The sequence below is a fragment of the Condylostylus longicornis genome, unplaced genomic scaffold (assembly GCF_029603195.1).
Source record: "Condylostylus longicornis isolate FDR11 unplaced genomic scaffold, ASM2960319v2 ptg000016l, whole genome shotgun sequence".
Lineage (NCBI taxonomy): Eukaryota > Metazoa > Arthropoda > Insecta > Diptera > Dolichopodidae > Condylostylus > Condylostylus longicornis.
Window position 1 is genome coordinate 2,349,990 of NW_026577985.1, and position 26,447 is coordinate 2,376,436.

At 26.3% G+C, this 26,447-nt stretch overlaps 1 protein-coding gene across 2 annotated transcripts in view; it reads left to right on the top strand.

Moving 5' to 3' along the window:
• LOC129605925 (transcription factor AP-2-epsilon) overlaps positions 1 to 26,447 on the top strand; it is a 96,352-nt gene that overhangs the window by 19,957 nt on the left and 49,948 nt on the right. The window contains exon 1 of one of the 2 annotated variants that reach the window (XM_055515952.1): positions 3,664 to 4,074. The exons of the other annotated variant lie outside the window; for it this stretch is intronic. Within the exon in view, the coding sequence (XP_055371927.1) occupies positions 4,039 to 4,074 (36 nt within the window). The 5' untranslated portion in view covers positions 3,664 to 4,038. Of the gene's footprint in view, positions 1 to 3,663; positions 4,075 to 26,447 lie in introns of those variants that run through there. 2 annotated transcript variants of the gene reach the window in all.

The window sequence follows — 26,447 nt, forward strand, 5'->3', positions numbered from 1 at the left end:
CAAATCAATGTTAACAAACTCTTCCAATTTTTACTCCAGCAGTTATCAAATTTTAACTGTATAACAAAAAAAGTTTTTTTTGTTTTAATATGTACAAAATAACCTATTTAATTTATATTCTTTTAAAATGTAATAGTTGAATATATAAAAAGTAATTGCACTCTGCACTATTGTGCTATATTAAGTTTAAACAAACCTCATATAACAACTAAACATACAAAAATTAAATAGTATGATACTTCTATATAGTTTTTTTAATAATGTACGTGCATATTTCTTAATAAATACATTTAAAATTAAATTGTATTGGTTAGAGCAATAAGACTTAGCTGTACACAAAAAGCATATATCTAAAGTTGTTATTAATTTAATTATTTGCGGATACATGATCAAACTACTATATAATTTTTTTAAATTCTTTTTCACCGAAGATGTCAATTAAGTTTTTTACACTCCAACAGTGTTTTCCTCATCAAAAAGGAAGCGATTTGTTTTCATAAAAATTACAATTCACTTATTTCCCCTATTGTATTTACCTCTATTTTTTGTTACATCATTATGACAACCTGTTGTAAGATAAGCAAACAATTATAAAGTATATAAAGCAAAAATTTAATTATAATATAATACTCTTAATACTCTGTGAATTCTTGGATAACAAAAATTTAGTTTTAAAAAGCTAAAAGTCCTATTTCAAACTTTATACCCGGCCAGGCTTTTAATAATTATTTTAATACAATAGATCGTAAAATAATAATGTTCGCATACACTTATGCGATTAGCGAAATCCTATATCGATTTATAAGCGTATGCAAAAGCTATTTTTGTGTGAATTTAAATGAACAATTTAAATTATTCTAATAATCTTATTTTTTTGTTTCTATTATAATGAGTTTTAGCTCATGCTTCAGATTTAGTGTAGCTGCAACAAACGCGCTGCGCTGCTCTGTCTAGAATAAGAAACACTACACAATTGTGATTTTATTTTTGTTTTTGTTTTTTCTTCTTGATTTTGCTTTATTAAATTCTTTTTCAATAATAAAAGTGGAGTTTTTAACGTTTATTTCTAACTTTTAATTTTCATTTTTCTTATGTTTATACCGTCTTTTTTCTTTTGTTTTTCTTTACATTTTATTTTGTTTTCTTTACATATTCATGAAACATGGCTTAAGGCCATTTGTATCGCTTTGGAGCTCTCCAGTTAACATGTGATATTCAAGTAAGACGAACGCGACGAATAAACGACGTTTTCAATTAAAGAACATTTAAGTTTATTTTTTTTTTTTTTAAAAAGGAAAATTGTAGTATTTTGTATAGCGTTTCAATTGTTGATATCGTTTGGCTTGTTGAACTTTTATTTGAAATTTATATTAAATAACATTTACTTTTCGTTATAATTTATTAAATGTGATTTGATTCGAAATTGCATTTTTTTTTTAATTAAAATTTATTTTTATTTATGTCGTGCTTATATAATAAATCTTATTTGTGAATTCATACAGAATAAATTTGATTGAAATTAAAGTGAAAAGTTTTTGATGTTTTCTTAAAAAATGGTTTTTAAAAAAGTGTGTAGTAAATTTCAATAGATATTATATTTTAAGTGAACAATAAAGTGATTATAATTGTTTTATATTTGATTTAATTGCTTTGAAATAGCAAAATTTCTTTCCATTTTTTAAAAGTTAATGAACTTTTACTGACAAAGATAAGGTAAAGAATTAATCGCTATATTAATGTAACTGTAAAGTAGAAAGGAAAAAATATTTCAGTTCCTGCAACCTAAATTATCTTATAATTTTGTCTATTTATATAATAAAAAAAATGGTGCAATGATCAGTTTTGCATTTAAAAGTGCATTCACAATTATATCTACAATATTAACATAAAAAGTCAATATAATAAACTCAATTAAAATATTCATTCAATTTTATTACATTACAAGTTCAGTTATACAAAATTAATCACGTTGTTTAGATTTTATTTTCAATACAGTTTGTGTGAATATATTTAGTGAATACAGTTAGAATGTTGGAAAATAAATTTTTGATATTAATATTTATACTTAAAGCAATAAACACACAGTTTTCTTTAAAATATCCTGTCGCAATAAGATTTTTAAAGCCAGATTATAGTCTATGGAAATAAATTTATTTCATAATAATCAAGTAGTTACAGCTCTAACATTCTGAAAATTTGATTTATTATTTCTAAACATACTGTTATCCACGTACATAAAATTTGCCACAGAATTTTCAAGTTGGAAAACAAATCCTAGAAATTAAGTGTTCAAATAAACCTTTATGGACAAAAAATAAAACAAAAAAAACTTATTCAAAAAATTTATTAAAATATTCAAGAAATTAAATGGTTTTTTAAATGAAATACCAAATAATTTCTCTACATTAAAAGAACGATTAAGTTTATCATTTACTTTAAAATATTTATTCAAACATATTCTATATACTTAACACGCTTAAACCATAAATTCATAAATAAAATCAAAATTCGTCTTATGTAATTTCCAATATATTTAATAAACAAATTGCAATGAATATTCCTTGCAAACGACAATTAAATGCAAATGATTTCGAAAATAATTTAACATCATCACCAGCATCAATTAAGAAAATAGTTGACCTAAATCCATTTAAAATTTTAAAATCACATCATATTACACCACCTTCAACACCTCCAAGTGGAATAATTACAAATGCAGCAACAGATACATCGTACATTAAAAATAATTCAACAGAAAATGTTCAAGTTAAAATTGAAAAAAATGATTTATTGTCAATAATTTCTATAACATATAACAATAATAAAGAAAATAACAATAACAACAGCAATTCGAGTGCTTGTGACAATATAAACTGCTTTAATACAACTATTAATAATAGTCATAGCGATAGTAAACATAACTTACTAAAAACAACAGCAACAACCGAAAGTAATAATGATAATATCATTGATGTTAAAAATATTCACATAAAATCAAATTTTAATTTTAATCAAAATTCCAATTATGACAATAATAATAATAACTATTATAATGAATTCAATGTTATTGAAAATGGTGAGGTTAATAGCTTTGAAAGTGCAACAGCAACAAATAAAGTTAAATTAAATGTGGAAACTACTGAAATTAATTCAGATTACATTTATAAAAATTCAAATTTTAATTCTATTTTAAGTGATAAGATCGAAAATATGATCAAACCGCATAGCAAAAATAATAATAATAATAATGATAATAACAATAATAATAACAATAATAATAGTAATAATAATAATAATAATAACAATGATGATATTAATAATAGTAGTAGTAGTATTATAATTAATAATAATTCCGACAGTAATAAATTATATAACAATATTAACAACAATAATGAAAACGGGGCTATTAACAATTTATTAAGTTGCACAGTAAATAGTAATCGAAATTTAATTAATGATAACAACATAAATAACAATAATCAAAAACCTATTAATAATGATAAATGTAGTAAGCAATGTGATATTAAAGTATGCAATTATGATAATAATAACAACAATATAATAAATAAGTTAAACAGAAATTTAACGAATTTTGAAAATAGAAACAATAATGAAAGTAATAATATTAATAGAAGCATATCCGACGGCAACTGTAATAAAAATATTTCATCATCAACAATAACTGAGTTGAGTCATATACAAAATGATAATAAAATCAGACGGATAATACAAAATGATGATCTTAAAACTTCATCTAGTACATTGATATCTTTATCAGAGGCAACATTATCACCAACAACTTCAATAACAACTTCTGTTACCGGTATCAACATTTCACCAGACATCTGTTGTAATGATCAAAATATTCAATTATCACATTTATTAAATACAAGTAATTCAAATAAATATTATCATCATAATAATCTTAATCAAAACGATAATCAACACCAGAATGATCATAATAATCAACGTCATCTCCATGATCAACAGCAACAACAACAACCGCAACAACATAATGAAAATGATATTTGTAGTGGTATGGAGTCCAGCAGTGGTAATAATTTAATTGATAATGTGAGTTCATTTAATTTTGTTCTGCTCTTTTCTCTTGTTTTTGTTTTTCGTTCTGGCTCTCGTTATTATTCATTTAAAGTGATTAACAGGAATTCAAATAATTCAATTATGTTTGACTTAAAGAAACGTTAAAATGTAATAAAAGTATTAAAAAAATATGTGTTATTATAGTCATATAAGTTTTTAAAACATATAGGATATAAAACATTCGATGTTTATATGGTTATGGTTAAAGGCGTTTTTTATTGAAGGCCTAATAAAATATTCAAAGTTCAGGCTAGAGGTTGCTAAATTATTTAAAGAGTAAATTGTTTTGTTTACACGTGTGTTGGTTGAAAAAATTCTTATACGATTTAACTAAAACTGGCATTAAATAATTAAAAAAATATATAAAATATAATATACATGTATATAAATTATAATTAACCTATATGTTCGAGAGCTTTCTAACTTTATTTAAAACAATTCTTTGCTATGGATTTTGAATACAATTTCAGAATTAACAATTGCAAAAAGTCAATTGAATTTGATTAACTAAATAACGTAAAAAATTGAGAAATTAATTAAATTTAGTGATTAAAATGTTTATATGCCTGCGCATATTATTATAGTTTTTCATTTTTTAAATTTTGTTCGATGGCGGTCGTCTTTTTCGTTGACAAAAATATTTGATTATAAATATAAAATTTTTTAGCAACACCAAATGTTTTCATACATTGATTTCCAACTTATCATAAAAGTGGAATCTGTGCTAAACGCTTTTTATTTACAAACAAGGTTTCTCATTTGAGTCTTTTGATTTCAAAGCAAATTTCAAAAAGATGTGCAACTTCGAAATTTGTTAAAGTTGTCAATCTACGTAACAATTTACCATGGTAACAAACTTGCTATTATACTTAGATAATAATCGAGAAAATTGCATAGGTAATATTAGCGGGGATCGTAACCAATATATCTCTCAAGGACATGTTTCAAAGATATTTTTTTTGTTGAAAACGATACATATTCAATTACTTCTGTTTTAGAAGTAATTGAATATGTAAATTGAATATGTATATCTACTAAATAAATTATTTACGTTATTAAAATGACGATTCCTCTAATTTGATTTTTTGAAGTAGTTTTACAAAGAATGCCTGTTTAATTTTATTATTTAATACTCAAATCGATAAATTGCTCAAATTGATAACACGCGAAAATTAAAAAGCATATTCGTCAGTATAATAAGTTCCTAAACGACACTTTAAACAAGGAGTACCTTTAAACTGAGTACCTTGATAAAAAAACAATAATCATTTTCGGCATTGCTAGGTTCAAAATGTTCAGAAATGTTTATATTGTTTTAAATTTTCTACAAAATTTTTACGTCTTTCACAATTGACACTTTTCCCGTCTTTTTCTTAATAAATAAAACGGATTTAAACGGAACGAAGCAGCTTTGACGGATTTTACTATTTTTCATATATTATGAATTTCATTTGTTGATTTTTGACTCTATAAAGAATTTTAGTTTTAAACAGATTTCACTTTTTCGTTTCCATGGCAAATGAAAGTTTTCCTATATAAAAAAAATCAAATAAAGTAAACAAACGGGTCTCATAAATATTCATTAAAATAATAAATTACCTTTTGAATTACAAAAATAATAATCATTTACAATGACGTACGCATTTCTTAAAAAAATTTTCTTATTTAAAAAAAAAGCACAATTTCATAACCGATTTTCCTATTTCAAATTGTCTCTATCTTTCCAAGCTTTGCGTACTACATATTGTTTTTATAAATTCAATTACAAGTAATTCTGTATTGAACTGTAAGACTTTCTTCTTTTTGTTTAAAACAAAATATTTTTCTTAAAATTATGGTATTTTCTGTTTCAATATGCCATAATATACTCTAACTATAAGAGAATTCATTAAGTGGACTTGAATCACTAATTGTTTACATTTAGAGAAAAAAATTTGATTTTCTTATTGGAGTCAATAACACAAATTTACACGTATAAAAATTTTATAAAGCACCATTATGAAGACATTAACTGGACAAGGTGATCCAAAAATTGGTGGAGTAAATTTGGATGACATCAAATTTTATTTGAATGAAATTCAAGTAAATAAAGTACATAACATATTCTTCTACACTGCAAATCAAATAATTGTTAATGAAATAACTGCAGCACTCTCAAAAGATTGAAATAAGCATTTAAAAAGTTTCATTTACAATTGATACTTTTCCAAAATATATTTGGATTTTTATAAGATAAACTAAGGGGTTCTGATTTTTTTATACGGAGTGTTTGAAAAGATTTACATAATATTTCTGTAACATCAAAATGTTTTTAGTGTTATTTAGATAATTAAACCAAATTATTAACACCAAGAATGTTAGAGGTTGTATCAAACTAAATTTTTAGGATTTATGTACATATGTTTATACATATTTTACGACTTCACTGTAAATGACCCAATTTTCATTTTAAATATCTAAAACTACTCTTAAAACTGAAAATATTGAGTTTTTAAATACATATCTGCAAAGGTTTTTAGAAGTTGAGCATTGGAAAAAATTTCAAATTCTTCAACAAAAAAGAAACTTCACCAAATAATTCTGATTCCATAAACCTTTTAAAACTAATTTTTATATAGTAAGAAATGTTAATAGTAAGTACTCTAGTAATCATTTTTCAAATACACCCCTTTTTAAATGATGCCTACAAGTTCAATTGATACGCGTTTCCTTTTTTAACTGGTATTATTTTCATTCTGAAAACTACTCTTTTATAGATTTACCAAACACCTTAAGTTTATTTAAGGAAGCGAGATGAACAAAAGTTCTGCCGCATATCTATGTGAATTTACTTAGATAAAAATGTAAAATGCATAATACAAAACATAATTGTACCTATATGTATATATACATACATATATAAATTCAATTACAAAGCGAGCGGGTCTAATTGAATATCAAATTCATTAAAAATTTTGTAACAAAAAAATCTTGTTGTTCTTCTTTGATATCTCTTTTTAAATTTTTATATACTTAAGAATTGTAGGTGTGCCTGTCAAAATTATATAATTTTATAAGAAATCTCAATAAAAACGTGGAAATTATTTCGGTTGTTAGGGACATTTATTGTAACGTAATATTGTAATTTTTTTATTTTAATATTGATTTATTATTGCACCTAGTTTTAAACAACAAAATTTTACTCATATTCTTGTAGTGCCTTTTTGATTTAACTTTAATTCATTATGACATTTATTATGTCAATTTCATTCTACAACAATTTACAACTTCACACAAAAAATTAATTTACTATAGAATGTTTGTAGAATGAATGTGTAGAGGAGAATATTTTACATTATGATTTGAACAACAAAGAAAGATGATTCTTTAAGATTTTGAAATATATTAAAGTATACTTGTATCAAATGCTTGATCGATCTACAAACAATATCTGTCAGCTTTATATTTGAATATATGTTATTTTATTAATTTCATTAAGTACGACAATATCTGATGGAATAATTCTGTTAATGATTAATTAAAAAGATATATATGACCTATTTCTGTTAAATTTTTATAGTTATTCATTTTTATACATATAATAATCAAATATAACAAAACAAAGATATTATCAGCGTGAATGTAATGGATATGAGGTGTTTAAATTTTTTAATTTAATTAATTATACAATTTATATATCAATTTTAAATAATTGACTTCTGGTAAATCGATTAAATTTTGCAAAAATCTATGCGAATTATGAAAAGATATACGTAAATTTTTTTTGTTATTTGTTATATCTATACTTCAAACCAAATATAAAGAACTAAATGTTAGAAAGAACTGGCTTTACATACATGTATAAATATTTGCATATTGTACTTTGATTTCGATATGCTTTTTTCGATTCTGAAAAACTACTTCGATTTTGACAAACGACTGTGTAATATAACGTTGTTTTTTTTATATTGAATATGAAATCAATAAAGTTGGATCAATCCAATAGTTTGTAAAGTAACATCTTTTCCTTGAAGAAATAAAAATACTGTTTTAATTTAAACGAAATACAACATTTTTTAGCCCTTTTCAAAAAAACTTTTGAAAGAAAACTCTTATGAGTTTCACTCTGACCGTCCGTCCGAAACTTTTCATTTTGTTATAAATAAAGATATCGCAATGAAATAGTAGATAAAAGATTGGAAATAATTTTCTTAATAGTTCCTGGTAAATATTTATTTTTTTTATTTTAATTAAACTATTTAAAATTAAATTTTTCTCTTTTTTATAACCAATAAAATGGGAATTTACACTATAAGTCGACCTACAACGGCAAAGTAAATAACATTTTGAATGCATTTAAAATTACAATATAAAACATTCCATAAAGTGTGTCCGATATTAATTTATGTCGATCTGCAAAATTTTTTGTAAAATATTACAGTACGCTTTATATTGTATGTATAAAGACCATTATGATGTAAAGCAATGTTTTCAAATTTAAGAAGAGTTAGAACAAATACATTTTTTATGAAAATATTGTAATTCTTTTTACAAACACTCAATGTTTTGAAATTATTACTACAACATTAGTTAAAATTTATATTTTGTCACGCATTATAAATGTAAGGTAACAAATACTAAAAGTTCTATGATATCTTGTTAAGGTAATTTACTTTAAAATAATGTTCCAGAAACTTAGCTTCTGCAATACAAATTCAATATTTGCAAGCCTCGTGAACATCTTGAAACAAACGTTTTTTTATATTTGTGAAATTTCTATTAAAGCTAGGGGTACAAAAATTTGTAGGCATATCCGCGTGGTTATAGAACATTCAGAAGCAGGGAAGCAGGGTAGCAGGGAAAACTTTTATTGTAAGTCTACATAGAATAGTTCTATTTGGAGCCCTCGGTTATAAAACAATATTCGACCATTTGTGTAATCCAATTTTATTTAAATAATGTTTTTCAGGATATGAACGAAAATTAGGTTATAATATTTAAATATATGGTTTCTTCAAAATTTGTATGTAACTTCCGAATTTTTATACAGTCAATATTTGTATTATTATGAAATGAAATTCTTTATAACTTCTTGTCTTTTTCTATATTGTATACATAAATGGAAAATTCGTAATTAAAATTTATTTTTTAATATTGACTGCGAAAAGATAACGCTATGGTTTGTAAAGTGGGTCGTTTCCCTTTAACAGTTTTAGTGTTAGGGTGGAATGTTTAAGTTTACTCAACAAATACGAACACCAAAAAGTTTCTTAGCAAAATAGAGCCCTTTATTTAAAATAACTAAGTACTGATGTAATACTTAGAGTCCTTAAGTATTGTAAACCAATTTATAAAATTGTTGAAAAAGACACACCTATATATTTATAACCAATCGGAGTTTAATTTAAAAATCAAGAAATTGAAAAGACAAGCTAATATATAACACGTTAAACATTAGACTAACAAAATATTATTTGAAACAAAAGGTTCCATTAATTTAATAATAAAAAAATCAACACTTTACATCCCATTTTTTATTTTTAATAATTTGAACATTTTACTTTATTTTTATTCATTACAAAATTACTGAACGCATTGACCTATAACCTCTTTTTCTATTTTAATCTCAAGAATTTAAAAAAAATCAAAGCAACAATCAGTGAAAACTAAAAATTTAATTTAACCAAAAACTTTACATCAGATTTCATTCCAACTTTTGACACCCTACTCTGTCCTAACACCACTTTAAAACCACATACCTTAACAAAAATTTTCCTATTTAACTCCCTTTATACGCACACATAATTGTGTGATAGGTATAATATGCCAAAATATAAAATTGATCTTAACAGGTTGTTGATCTTTTTTCGCTTTACTCTTTTATATTCAAACATTTGAAGAGTTCTCAATCAATTATTGCTTTTTAGCACTTTTCCAAAAAATTTTTGAAAAATTGCTTATTAGTTTCACTTTGTCCGTCCGTCCGTACGTGGACATGTTTACAAAACGTTTACACCGTTGAAGATAGGAAGCTGCAATTTAATATGTACATAGATCTTTACTAGAAACCTATTTCCGTAGAAGAAAAAGAAAATGGCCGTTCAAATTTACCGTTTATCTAAAATCCGATTTTTGATGTCGTTTTTCTTCTAGACCCCAGGTTGTAGGAGCCTGAAATTTTAGCAGCTTTTAGACATTAATAAATACTTTATTTCGTTAGAAGAAAATTTTTTCAGTTATCGCCTCTTGAAATTTGTAAAATTTGATTTTTTGACGCCTTATATTTTCAAAACCGCAAGCTTTTTCAAATTGCTTTGAACGCAAAAAGCTAACGGTAAATCTTATAATATTAAAAAATATAATTATTTTTCTTAACTCACGCAACTAACCCTTAAAATTGAGCATTATGTTAACCCCTTTTTATATTAATTTTTGCTTTATTTCAAAGACTGCATAAATCGTTCATCCTAAATACATGAAATTCTAGAAATAGTGTGGTAGGTATACATAGACTGTATTTAAAAGCAGTATTCACTTGTTGAAGGGAAAGTGCTACAATACAAACCATTGGTTTGAGCCAACTTTATTTGGTTATAATACCTAGTGACTTTTTTGCATTATCGCGTATTGAACAACTATTATACAAAACAGTTTGTATATAAAAAAATTTACTAGAGTTTAAAAAATTTTAGAACATATGAAATATTTTGAATTTCTTTATTTCACAATATATCAATACTTCGAGCAATTTAGTTTCTTTTTGTTCTTAAATCTGTTTACTCATATGCACAGATAGGTTTTAGAAGAAGTGTTCAATTTGTACCGACCGCGTTGTGTATACAGGATACCGCGTTGTTAAGGTAGGTTACGTGATGGCAACAAATTTTTCATATCGAACTTTCGGTGGGAAGGCACTTCTCCAAGGTAGGAAGATGTAACTAAACTATTTTTAGCAACCTGTCGATCTGTCAGTTTGTGTGTGGACGCATGTATTCAAGTTCGGCTGAACCAAATTTAATGGAATTTTATATGTAAGTTCATTTCTACTGCGGCACGGATTGATCATTTTAAAGAAAATATTCAACCGATTTACTTGAAATTTCATATATAAGCTTCGTTTGACCCTACGAGAAAACTCCAAACTTTCGGAAGAAGTCAGTTGTCAGCAACTGGAGATTTACTACTTTCCAAATAAACATTTTTGTGTGTATAAAGAGAAATAATGAACCGATTTCACTGAAATTTAATATTTGAATTCGACGTATTAAAACAATGAATTTTTTGGAAAGATCAGGGTTCGGAAACTGATCTGGGGAGCCGATTTTACATTTTTTACTATATCTATGGGACCAATTGATGGAGTATCTTGAAACTAAGTGGCAAGCATTTCAGGGGAATTCGGGTAGCAGAAAGCGAAACTCTTCTAAGAGACAAATTTACATTTTTCTAGGTTTGTTAACTACAAGTTAACTAACGCCATTTACGCATTGCGGTCGGTTATGTGCTGACCACATCAAATTTCTTTTATATTTTTAAAAATAATATTAGCATTATTAAAAATCATGAACCTTTATGATCTCTTCAAGTCCCAAAAGGTATAACCTCAAACTCAATAGAAAAAAAATAAATGAACAGTAAAAAAGTAATTTTATGAAAATATTCACATCAAAATTTTGTTTTCAAAGTCAAATGTTTTGGAATATTTCATATAGAAATAGAAACAAATGGGTGATATAATTGGAGTTTAAAATTTCCTTACCATGGGTGTTGCGACTTCAGATATTAAACATGTTGTAGTGGATTTTTCTAAAAATGAGAACTGAATTAGTTTAGTTTGGTAAAATTGCTAACCATAATAATTAAGTGTGCACGTTTCCATTTTTTGTTGTAAATCGTGAATTTGAGGAGTCCAAAAATTTGATGTGACTTGACGTGTTTTATACTAGAAACCTTAGATTGTGAATTTCAATCACATTCTAAACGTTTCTAGTATAATTTATACATAAGTTTTTATTTATGAAAATCCAAGCAAAAAACCAAAACAATCTTTGTAAAAGGTTTCGAAATTCATTGATGGACACTTCTTTTTAAAGAGCAAAAGAAAAAAGCCCAAAGATTTCGATAAAAAAAACGTTCTACACATAAGAAGTGTAATGATTGATGACTTTTGATTTTTTTTCGGAATTTGATAAAAACTAACAAACATGTACGAATGCTGTCTGAATGTTTTTTTTTTTAAAGAAAGAAATTGAACAAGTAAAAAAGAATTAAAAAAATATGGTTGAAAAGTCAAATTGCGTTGAGAATTTTTTTTTTGAAGTTCACGTAATGGTATACGAATCAAAAATTATAGGCTTATGTGACACACACCATAAATTTTTCATCTATTCTTATTTGTATACGTATGTAGATGTAGATACGTAAAAAATATTTATGCATGTTAGTAATATAAGTAAAAATAAACAAATAAACTCATATTATTATATTTATTTACTCAAATGAGTTTATTTAAAAAGTCCTAGAAAACATTTTAATGCCAAAAATCACAATTTTTGTAACAGCGTGTGACAGGCTTAACAATATTGTTGATATTTTTGAAAACCAAATTATGGTTTGATATTATTTTTGATTATTTCCGTCCGTTCATGGACATGTTTAGAAACTTGTACACCCTTCAAGATAGAAAGCGTAAATCTTTACTAGAAACTTATTTCGCTATATAAGAAAATTTTTAGCTATACCCCCCCCCCCCTTCAAAAGTTATACTCCTCTAAAACCTTAAAAATTCCATTTTAAACCATTTATTGCAGTGAAACCATAAACATTTTTCAACCTTAAAAATGCCATATTTAACTAATTTTTGCTGTGAAACCATAAGCAGTTTTCAAATTATGCACACGCAGAAATATAGTGGCTGGTTATAATTTACCGTTATCTAAAATCCGTTTTCCCTAAATTTTTAATGCCGTTTTTCTTCTAGACTAGCTGTGAAAGTCTGAATTTTTAGAAACTAATAAATAGTTCATTTCGTTGGAAGAAAATTTTTCTCCACATCTACCCCCTCTCAAGTTATCGGCTTCCGAAATTTAAATTTTTGGCACCTTCATTAATTTATATTTCAAAAACCATGAACTTTCTCGAATTTCTATGAACGGAGAAAGGTAACGGTAAATTCCATGCTATTAAAAAATATAATTATTATCTTGACTTGCGCAATTAGCTCTTAAAATCGAGCATTATATTACCACATCTTTAAATTTATTTTTGCTTTATTTTAAAGACTGCATAATTCATTCGTCCTAAATATATGCAATCCTTGAAATAGTTTCGTATATAAATGAAATCAATTCTAATAGTGTAGTAGATTGTTAGAAGATTGTTAAATAATTATTGTTTAGAACAATAGATTGTTTTCAAAAACAGTATTGTTTATTTAACGTAAACTTTTTACCTACATTTCATAAATCAAACCAAATCGAAAACAATAAACAGCAATATAAAACTGTATTTTTTGAATTGATTTAATTCAAATATTTTATTACAATCTTCGTCAAATATGGACACATTCCAATAATATATTACGTATATACATTCTTCAATGTGTGAATTTGGTTAGACATATTTATGTATTACAAAAATTTTTAAAAATTTTGAGAAAAGCGATAACGCGATTTTTATTTTGTTGTTTTTTAATTCCCCTAAATTCTTTTAGTACATGAACCTATAATTAAACCGAGTCAAAAATATTTATAATATAACATAAGAAACGCGTAAGTTTCATTGCTCTACTATATCGTTATTACTTATAGCAATTATAAAAAAAAATTATTTCCACCTACTCAATTTTGTTGTCGTTATTATTACTTTCATCTCTTGATAGATAACGAGTAACACATTGGAAATGCTGTATAAACTAAGATTAGACTCCACTACTAGAAGTTCGTTGATTTTCAATATATAAATAAAAAGGTAGTATAAACTAACTATATATTTATATACACAAATACCTTGCATAGGAAATATTTTGTTGTAGTACTCGTAGTTGTATTTTGTTGTAGTTGTTGATTGATTTTTGGATCGATTATTATTGATACTATCTTTCAATTTTTTTTCGAAATTGATATAATTAATTGTTAATCAATATGGTTATATTCGAATACTTTTAAGAGTGCCAATTACTATTATTACTTAGATAGTTGTTGATAAGTTCATTTATTACAGTAACACTGAGTACCTTGACCAAATTCGCAGAAAAAATCTTTTTAAAAATATTTTTTTTTTCGGGGTGGACAGTTTTTATTCCACAAAATTAATAATTCTTACAAACCCAAGATATAAAATTATTCGCAGATTGTATTAGTTAACTTTGTTACACAAATTTGATTTGTGAATTTTTTACCACATTTTTTTTTATCATAATTTTCTATCATAATTATCATAATAAGTGCGATATTTATAAAAATTTTAAATATTTTTTCAAAATGTCTGTTTTCTTTGTAAAAAATAGTTTAAATAAAAACGCGACTTGAATATGCTCGAATAAGATAGCAATCATTACCAATTTTCATAAAAAACCAGTAATTTTTCAAACGATTTCCGAATTTTTAAAGAATTTCAGTTTTGTTAATGTAGCAATGTCACTTAATAGAAAACTGATGACACAAGACGGGCGCTTGTAAACAACTTATTGAAAACTGAAACTTACAGGAAGCTACAAAACCTAAAAAATAATTTATATAAACCGTGCAATTATTCTTGTAAAATTATTATACAATAATTCTCAAACTTTTTTTAATTTTCCAAACTTCCATTATTCATGTATTCTTATATTATAGATTATAATATACTATTTCATTTCTTAAAATTTAATCAAATTCAAAAGGTCTATAACTGCACATACACAACTGTACTAAATCAATTTTGATTTGTTCTCTAAAAACGGTCAATTTACGTCTAAACTAAATTCTCTATCAAACATTTTATTTTTTATTAATCCTAAAACATAAAACACCTAAATATCAACGACAAATTTAATTAAAATTTTTATTTTTTTTTCCAAGATTGTAAAAAATTAATAAATTTGGTTTAAATTTATACAACCACTTCACAAATATGTTTTAGTAATTTTATTCAAAATTTTATAATTAATCTGTTTTTGTAATTGTGTGCATATAGTAACGAGATTTTTATTCAAAAAGAAAAACCGCTCTATCAATTTTGTAAAATAAATTAACTTGATCAAATTTAAAGTTTTGACTCATTGAATTGACACCATATTATTAATAAAAAAAACTAGCTATCATTAAAGAAAATGAAAACCCGTTGGGGGTACACTAAATTACAATTAAAATAATTTATATTTTTTAATTATTTTTTGAAAAATTTGATCATGTAACTATTAGAAAAATATAGTCAAACAAACCCATGATGTGATAAATAGTACAGTTCTCTTAAACACGTCGAAAAACTTTTTTTTAATAAATTTTTAAATCAAGAAAATGTTTGTTATTTCTAGCGACCACATTGCGTACAATAAGGGAGGTGAAGTGATGGCAACAAATTTTGCAAATCGAGGCGTAAATTAACTATTTTTGAGAGGTGTCGGTCTGTCGGTTTGTCTATCTGTCTGTCTGTGTGTACACGCGTGTTCTCAAGTTACCCATTTTGATGAAATTTTATATATAAGTTTATTTCGACTATGTCACGGATTGATCAACTTTTGGGATATATCACACCTCGGGAAGGTGATGTATCCTTAATCATTTTGAAAAAACTACTCAACAAATAGATAAGATTCATTCGTCCAGTCGCGAATACTCCTATGAAATTTCCCAAAACAGCTTTAGGAAGAAATCAGGCGTCAGCAACGGGACGTTTACCACGAGCCAAATATACATTTCGTACGAGTATAACTCAGACGGCACAAAACAAAACTCTACGAAGAGCTAAATTCACATTTTTCGTAAAGCTTAAAATTGTAAAGAAGCGTTTAAAACGCATTTTCATAATCATTTGGAATACTTTTACTAATCTAGACGATATAAATTGTGGTCGGTTATAGGCTGATCATATCAGATTTTTTCTATATGTAATTAAAACATAATTCAAAAGTTTATGTGATTATTTTAACAAAAACTAGTAAGTGCTGAAACTTGTTGCGAAGAAATAATTTTTCAAAGTTCATTCGTTTCAAAGATTTTAGCTTTTTAACACCTATGTTACCTTGTGAACGACTAAACGAAGTGTAGACCGACCGACGGACTGAAAGAAACTAATAAGACGTTGTTAGTTCCATGCAACACTTGGTTGTTGCAACCTTTACAACATTTTTGTCAATTAATATTTGTTTTTCTAAAAGTATCAATAATTGTCATCGTTTAGCGAAATTTGTTATTTTAATTTATTTGCTCTTAAAAGAACACCATTAATGTATTATATATGTGGCTATCGTAATGTTTGTTTGGCTGCGGTGATATGGGCTATAAAGTTTGGTCAAAATAATTTGAATGCCTTTCATATTATATATATATACATACCTCGTTGCGCTTATTAAATTAACATTAATTTATTTGGCAATCAAATAAACAAAGCATAGAAAAAGTATTTGTGAATGACCTAAAGACAAATTGATAAAGCTATAATAACATTTTTTTGCTTTACTTGAAAATAATAAACAATTTACATTACAGACCTTTCATCAAATACTGTTTTTTATACCCTGCACTTCGTGAAGGGAAACGTTTTTAATACAGAAACGTTTTTACTTGTTTTTATTTTATCTATATCATATGATTTCTTTTTATAAAAAAAGCAAATGTGTAGTTAAAACTTATTTAACGGCACTAAAAATCTTTTAATAGACTATATAATCATAACGACCGCATTATCCAGTATAAAAATATTGAAAAGCAGTTTCCATACATAATAATTAACATAGTTTCTAAGATATTAAAGAGATCCATTTGTATTGATATCTTTTTATTCTAGAGATACCATAACATTTCCTATAAATAAACAAGATTATATCAGTTATTGACCACAAAACGATGTAACTTCTGTTTTAAAAAAAAGAGACTCTTCACACAACGAGCTACAATACAATTTGCATTAATTACAGATATGCGTATATTTATGTATGCAATATAAAAAAATTTTGATTAATTGTAAAATATTTTCTTATACATTTCGTCTTACAGACTTTTATACAAAGTTAGTATCGATACATTTTTATACCCTGCACTTCGTGAAGGGTATATTAACTTTGGTATGGAGTTTGTAACTACTTGAAGGAGTCATCTGCGATATGGAAATATATATATGTATATTCTTGCTCAGCGTAAAATTCTGCGTTGATTTAGACATGTTCGTCCGTCCGTCCGTCCGATCGCACGATAACTCAAAAACGAATAATGCAATCGACACCAAACTTTCACAAGTTGTTTCTTTTGTGCCAAGGACGAACCCTATTGTTATTGGACCAATTCGGACAACGGGTTCGGGGAGCTGCCATACAACTCAAAGAGTTTATTTTAATTATTTCAAAAACTAATAAAGGTACAAATATAGAATTTTGTATACATGTGTCCAATTACCAAATACATACAACTGCCATACAACTCCAAAAGCAAATTTTTTATATTCGGCAAAATAATAAAGTCAGATTCATGAAACTTGGCAGTCGTGTGTCCAATTATATGTCAAAGATATTTTTAAAGTTTTGGTGGAATTGCTTGACAGGTTCGCGCAGCTCCCATACAAGTCCAAAAGCTTATTTTAAATATTTGGAAAAATAATAAAGTCAGATTCATGAAACTTGGCAGTTATGTGTCCAATTATAGGTCAAAGATATTTTTGAGGTTTTGGTGGAATTGCTTGACAGGTTCGAGTGGCTCCCATACAAGTCCAAAAGCTTATTTTAAATATTTGGAAAAGTAATAAAGTTAGATTCTTGAAATTTGGCAGTTGTGTGTCCAATTATAGATCAAATATATTAGCGAAGTTTTAGTGGAATTGCTTGGCAGGTTCGGGTACCTGCCATACAACTCCAAAAGCTAATTTTAAATATTTGGAAAAATAATAAAGTCAGATTCATGAAACTTGGTAGTTGTGTGTTCAGTTATAGGTCAGACATATCCGTGAAGTTTCTATAGAATGGTTTCACAGGTTTAAGTAATTGCTATACAACAATGAAAGGTGCAGGGTATAATTCAATCGGTTCATACCGACTGAAACGTTTTTACTTGTTAATTCTTCATTTAAAATTTTCAATCAATCCTTAAAAATGTTCATTTAATGTAGAGTAAAATGTAATAATGTAGAGTAAAAAGACTATCTTTGTTGTCTCTTTGTTGTTTAAACAAATCGATCATCAATCAGCTATTATGTATGCAAGAATATTAAGTAAAATTGAAAAGAAAAGACAAAATAACATTTTAGACACGCGATTTTTACTATAGCTTAAAACTATCATATTGATTTAATTATGTTTTCATTATTATTGTCAGTATATATGTATATATGCGAAGTAATAGACATAAGACTAACAAGTTGCAAATAGGTGTTTATAAATGCATCATCAACATCAACAAAACATCATCAATAAATATCAACTATAATATAATTTTTAAAATACATGAAGCAAAAGATTTAAGTATATTTATCATGAAATACTAAGCCTAATGATAAATAAATTTTTATAAAAAACATTGCATGCTAAGTTCTGTGTTCAGTGTGGTTTAACTCTGTCTATCTTGGGAAACTTAAGTTAAAGCGTAATAAAAATTTTGCTTCTCATTTGAAAAAAGATAATAAGTCCCCATTACCTCATTACATGCATAAAAAAATAAACAATAAAGAATACTTGTTGGTAATTTAAACTGCGATGATTATTTGCAATTAAGAAATCAGTGTAAAATAATTTAAAAATCTTGATGTTATGTTATTAAAAAACGAAATGCAAAGAATTCTGCAACCAGCTTAATTTTATTTACGAGACGTTTTTTAATTGACATAGAAGTTGAAATTTATATTTACACGGAAGAAAGAGCCCAGGTTAAATTTGGAGTTACAACATTTTTTGCCCGGCTCCGTACCACTTTTCGAAAAGTAAAATAGAGATGATAAAAAAATGAAATATTTTTGCCATTATAATACGGCTTTCGGTACTCACAAAATGTCCTTCAAATGAACTGAATTCAGTCAGCTATAGCTACTGATGTTACCATGGAACTACATAAATTTCAATTTTAATTTAATAAATACTTTAAATCTCGTCTGTCTTTTCGAATCACTTTTAGAAGTTTTCGAAAGAAGTAAAAAAATCTGAAAAAAATTTTTGATTCAGAATTTGCGAAAATCATGAAATTGATTTCTACAAATTCTGTTTCTGTTCGAAAAACTTATAAAATCAAAATTGTCTTATTATAAATTTGTAGGCAAATATGCAGAGCTTAAATTTTCTTTTGCAAAATCAGCCGCATCTATTTGATTTGAAAATTGTTTCTTCTAATGTTCTATTCAATTTTAAAACTACATTCTTAAAAAAAGCAAAAGGATTATAATCTGTACTCTTTATTATCTTATGTTTTTTATGCTAATTTTATGCTAATGTTATAGGTTATGTGTAATACATGAAATGGAAAAATACCGAACTACTGAACACTTAAAAGCCAATTTGAAAGGATTAAAGTTCAACAAATTTGGCATCCTTTCTTCTTTCATTATTTCTGAATAATTCATATAAAATTCTTCAACCTACATTTTATAAAATATTTAACTTCAAATTGTATTAAAATACATCGTTTAAAAAATGTTATGAAGTGCGTGTTCCCGGGAATGTTGTAAAACATGTGTAAATTAAACTGAATTAATTTTCTGCACAATTTATGATGACGAACTATGTAATCATGGTTCTTTTTGATTTGATGCATTTGATTTCTTTTTGATTTCTGTTAGAAAATCTTAAATTTGTAACCTACATACATATATTTAAAACAGAGTTGAGTCAAACCAATGGTTTGTATCATAGCACTTTTCCCTTCAACAAATGAATATACTGCTTTTAAAAACTATGAATACCTACTACACTATTGAAATTACACTAATTTACATACGAAATTATGTCAAGGATTGCACACATTTTGGATGAACGATTTATGCGGTTTTTGAGATCAGGTAAAAAAAAAATTTAAGGAGGCTTTAAAATAGTGCTCGATTTTAAGGGTTAATTCCGTGAATTAAGAAAAATAATTATATTTTTTAATGGAATTTATCGTTAGCTTTCTGCATTTACAGAAATTTGGAAAAGTTTGCAGTTTCGAAAATATAGTATACCTAAAATTCGAATTTTCCAAATTTCGTGAGACGATAGCTTGAGGGGAGTTGGAGGTGGGAAAAAGTTTTCTTCTAATGAAATGCAGTATTTATTAGTGTCTAAAAGCTAATTTTAGACTTTCACAACTTGGGGTCTAGAATAAAAAACTTTTGAAAAAGAAATGTACTTTGAAAAATTACTTTGCGTTGACAAAAGTGGCGGAGATATAATACTTTTTCACGTTGCTGTTAACAAATTTTCAATGTTAACTTGAAATGTTATTAAAATGTAGGTTATCTACATAATGAACCTTAGATTTGTTTAATAAACATGTTTATTAAACAAATCTAAAAAGCACGAGAATTCAACAAAAATGTTTAATTATGCTGCTTACCAGGAATATTATATTTGCATAAAACAAATTCGGTAGAATAAAGAAAACGCTAGTTAAGGAAATTCATTAAAGTCTCAGAAATGTACTACAATATTCTCATAAACATATGTAACTTCCTGATTTGTAAGAATTTTTGAAAAATCATTCATATGCTATAAAACCAAGCTCCAAAACTGCTAATCAAAAATAGCGACTTTAAACGATGGTGGTGAACGTGTTTTAATCACATCATTTTCAGAAAGAAAATACATTAAAGTCCCCGAAGGTTTATAAAAGATTTATTAATACCTTAAAATTTTTCAATATATATTTTCATTTTCCTTATTTCCATAAAGGTATTTTCAAAAAAAAGCTTTTTAAAGTGCCTTAGTTAATGAATTACAAATCTAAATTGTATCTAAATTTTTTATAATCCTCCTATGTTTGTGCCTAAAAGAGATTTCACAATAAAAGATAAATTTTGACAGAAGTAGTATATTCACTTAGGTATGGAGTTTGTAACCACTTGAAAGAGTCGTCTCCGGTATGGACATATATATATTCTTACTCCGCGTAAAATTCTGCGTTGTTTTAGATATGTCCGTCCGATCGCACGATAACTCAAAAAGTCATGATGCAATCAACACCAAACTTTCACAAGCTGCTTCTTTTACGCAAATGACGGCTGCTATTGTAATTGGGCCAATTCGGACAACGGGTTCAGGTAGCTGTCATACAACTCCAAAAGCTAATTTTAAATAAGTATTTCGAAAAATAATAAAGTTAGATTCATGAGACTTGGCAGTAGTGTGTCCAATATAGTTACATACATCCCCAAAGTTTGGTGATAAGATTTGACAGATTGGGGTGGCTTCCATACATCTTCAAAAGCTATTTTTAAATATATGAAAATATAATAAAATGAGATTCATGGTGATATAAGTTGACAGATTCGGGTAGCTGACATACAACTCCAAAATCATTAATGATTTAGGAAAATAAAAGTGGGTGCAGAGTGGTTTGTCAGGTTCAAATACTTGGTATATAACAATGAGAGCTAATTCTAGATATTTCAAAATCAAATTTTTAACTCAGATTGAAAACGTGTAGGGTATAATTCGGTCGGTTTATACCGACTGAAACGTTTTTATTTGTTTTAGATTTAATTTTTCCAGCTAACTACCAATGTGTTACCAAGGGATTTACAAACTTCTAGTAAAACAACTACTATACTTGTAAAATAATGGTAAAATCTACATATTACTATGTTGGTCCTGATACAATTTTACCAACATTATAAGCACATGAAAATAAATGTTATATGCATGTTATATGCATGCAGTACAAAGGTATCTGTACAATATATCCATATCCGTGGTTAGGAACTTGCGTTCTCTTGGGCTTTTTTGTGTGGCTCCGCCTTTAAATATCATATTTTTTCGTTCATTTTACCGACCGTATTGGGTATACAATACGTAGGCTATGTGATGGCAACAAATTTTTCATATCGAGTTTTCGGTGGGAACGCACTTCTCCATGGTAGGGAAGTGTAAATAAACTATTTTTGGCAACCTGTCGGTCTATGTGTGCACGCGTGTATCTCAAGTTCGGCTAAACCGATTTTGAGGAAACTTTATATGCAAGTTTATTTCGACCGTGGCACGGATTGCCCGTTTTACTTTTTCGATCATTTTGAACAAAATATTCAAAAGATTTACTTGAAATTTCATATACAAGCTTCATTCTACCGTCCGCGAAACCTCCTAATTTTTGGAAGAAAGCTGCAACTGGACGTTTACTGCGGGCCAAATATACATTTTTGTGTTTATAAAGAGAGGTAACCGATTTCATTAAAATTTAATATTTAATTTCAAGGTATTAAAACACATAAATTTTTTGGAAAGATCAGGACTCGGAAATTGATCTGAGGGCCGATTTTACATTTTTTACCATATCTACGGAACGAATTGATGGAATTTCTTGAAATTTGATATTTGAGTTCCGGTTATTACCGAAACAAACTAGCGAGCATTTCAGGGTATTGGAAAAGCCAAATTTACGGTTTCCTAGATATGTTAACTATGAGCTCACTAATGCCCTAAAAATTGGAAAGGCAACAGGCATTTTTATAATATTTTGTAACACTTTCACTTAACTAGACAATGCACATCGCTTTCGGTTATGTGCTGACCACATTAGATTTTTTTGTTTGTTATATTTTTGATTTGATTTTTTTTTCTTGGTTTTGGTTTTTTACCGGTTATTTGTGAAATCATAATTGTTTTGTTCTTTATTGTCAATACTTTTGAAATGAAGAAAAACTGAATTTAGAAATTAAAAAAAAGAAAATTGAATTTCAATACCAATAATTTTGCAAAAGTAACATTTATGGGTAATAGAAATTTTGCAACGTCTTTCGTTACTGATGTTTTAAATATGGCATCTAAAGGTAAAAAAGTTCCTAACCTCTGGTCTATAAGAATGTATTAAACGTTTTGCAGGATATTAAATTACCTAAACTAAAAATGTAAATAGTTTGGTATACAACACAATACTGGTTTTTAGTGCACAAAATTATAAATATATAATAAAAATACTCATTCATTACCAAATTTTAAATTTGATTCGTAGTAAAAGTCCAGTTCTCAATTCCTGACATCCGATTTTCACGAAAAGTTAGATGGCCTCTCGTACTGTCACACGAAACTTATATATTTCTTAATTCTTATATTTTATATAATATGACTTACAAAAATTATAAACACGTAATAAAGTAACCTTCTTACAATATATGTAGCTTGTTAATTCCATAAAGAACTTATTACTGAATTACTCTGTAGACAACACAAATACTTATACAGAATTATAATATTTTACAGGTAACATTGTAGCATTTTCAAAGCATATTTAAAACTTATTTTTATATTGGTTTCAAAACACCAGCAAGGAATGAGATTCTGTTTTACAAAAAATTTACTTTTTAGCATTTTTCCAAAACAAAATTTAGAAAAAGTCCTTATATTTTCACTTTTTTCGTCCGTTCATCGGTCCGTGTATCTGTTTATAAAACTAAACATTTATTTCAAAATATAAACTTAATATAAATAGACCTTTACTAGAAACTTTTATCCGTAGAAGAAAATTTTCACCTATTTCTCCTCCTCTAAAAGTTATAGCCCCTCCAAGTCCCAAAAAACGCCATTTTTTTGACTATATATTTATTACGATAAAATCACAAACACTTTTTAAATTCTGTAAGCGCAGATAAGTAGTAACTAGCTTTTTTCCGCCGTACTATAGCATAGGTGAGAATATAAATAGCCGTTGAAATTTACCCGTTACTTTTAAATTTTTAATATTGTTTCTCTTTTAGACAGTAATATGTAGGAATGTGAAATTTTAACAATCTTTAAACACTTATAAATATTTTATTTTGTTAGAGAGAAAATTTTTTCCACCACCGTTCCCCCTCAAATTAAGGTAAGTGTCCCTATTACTGACATATTTCGCAACAAATTCAACTTTGGCGTGAGATATTTTATATGTGGGACACAATAAATGATCGTGTTTCCGATTTTTTGAATAATTTGGATAATTGAGAATAATGTTTTTTATAAAATTATTTAATCAAAATATTTTTTAATTCATAATTTTTCGATTAAAGATGAAAAGAAAAAATGTTCCTAATATTGACATATCCGTAAATGTTTGTGTCTATTACTGACAGTTTGTGTTCCTAATACTGACAATGTAATTTCATATGCTGTAATCTATATTCTATATATGAATAATGGTTAAAATGGTTAAAATGATAATATTCAATAAAAATGGAATAATAATTTAGATTTCTACGGACATTTCATCTTATTTCAAAAAAAATTAAAAATGAATCAAAATATAATTCAAACAAAAATAAAAAACATATTTTTTATTGAATTAAAGGTAAAAATATGTGGAATTCAGCTGATTTGAATTTATTATTACTGTAGAATGTACTTTTACTAGTAGTTTTAATATGCAACAATGAATAAATAAAAATTTTTAAAAGAAATTTATGAAAATCTAATTCGAAATTACATAATGTTTTATAAAGTATTATAAGTAATATTTGCTACAAATGTATTCTTATAAATAATACCTAAAATATGATGTACCATACCACACGAAATTATAAGAAATCATATCAATATATTCAAAAGCTGCTAATAAGCCTATTCTAAAGCTACTTTTTGCTTTAACAAAGACTATTTATGTATTTAGTACGTAACGAGAGCAACCCATTCTTAATTTTTAGAACAACATTTTGGGTTATTAAAAAGGACTACTTTTCTTACTTAAAGAGAACCATTTACGTTGTGATATTTGTTATGACGTTAACGTTTACAGTAATTTTAAAGCATTTTTTTAGAAAGCGAATTGTACTGTTTTATTGACAGTATTGTATACAATATTGACTACCAATTTATTAGACGATTATCACTATTAAAAAGGTAAAAAGGTCGTAGTCAGATATAGGTTTTCACAAATGTAATCAATTTTCATTCGACTGAAATAGTTTAAACAATTTTAAAGTATAAAGAAATTATTTTAATTAATTAAAATGAATATCAAAATTAAAACTTTATACTGACATAATTTTGTACATAATATTGACCCTCTTTAGATCGTATTACTGACAGTAGTTTTTAAAAGTAAAATACTCCGAACCTGTAGTAAATTCTTAGTGTCAGAATTCGGACATTAGAAAGGAAATTCAAATTCGCTTTTAATTAAATAAATACGAAAATAAAAATTTAAATATTTTAAAAATGACGTAATATATAAAAATATGGATTTTTGACGTATTACTGACACATATTTCAGTAATAGAAGCAGGGTCGAATTTTAGATGTTTCTATTACTGACAGAAATTATTTGTTAAAATTCTTATTTATTTAACGTTTTTACTGCGAATTACTTATAAATAATCAAAATATTTAATTTAATATAAATACATATATTTTTAACCCTCAAATAAGTCAAAAAACAATAAAAACAAAATCGGAAAAATTAAGCAAAAAGTATAAGAAATTCTTCACTGCAGCCCACTTTTGCTATGTCTATGGAAACAAAACTGATTTATGTTCAATATTTTGGAGTTATTTCAAAACTAAATAAAGGAAGTATTGCGATAATTTGAATTAATCTAGAAATAAAAAAATATATATATGTTGTATAGAGAAAATCTCTTAATAATTAAAAAAAACCTCGTATATGTCAGTATTACCGACACTTACCTTATTTCCGTTTAAAATTCGCAAAATATGATTTTTCGGCAGTTTGTGAAATTTGTAATCTTTATAATTATTATAATTTTTATAATTATTTATCTTAGCTAAGGCAATTAACCCCTGAATTCGATCATTATGTTAAACCCTTTAAATAACCCTAACCCACCCCTTTAAATTTGTTCATTATTTCATTGCAAAGATTGCATACTTTGCTAATCCTAAATGCACGCAATATTAGAAATATATTCATATATCAATGAAAAATAATTTATTAATGTAGTACGTGACTAGATTGTTTTTAAAACCAGTATTTTCACTTGTTCTATGGAAAAGTGGTACATTACAAACCACTGGTTTGATCAAATTTTATATATAATACAACTTAACCAAATGTAGTTATACCAACAATAAA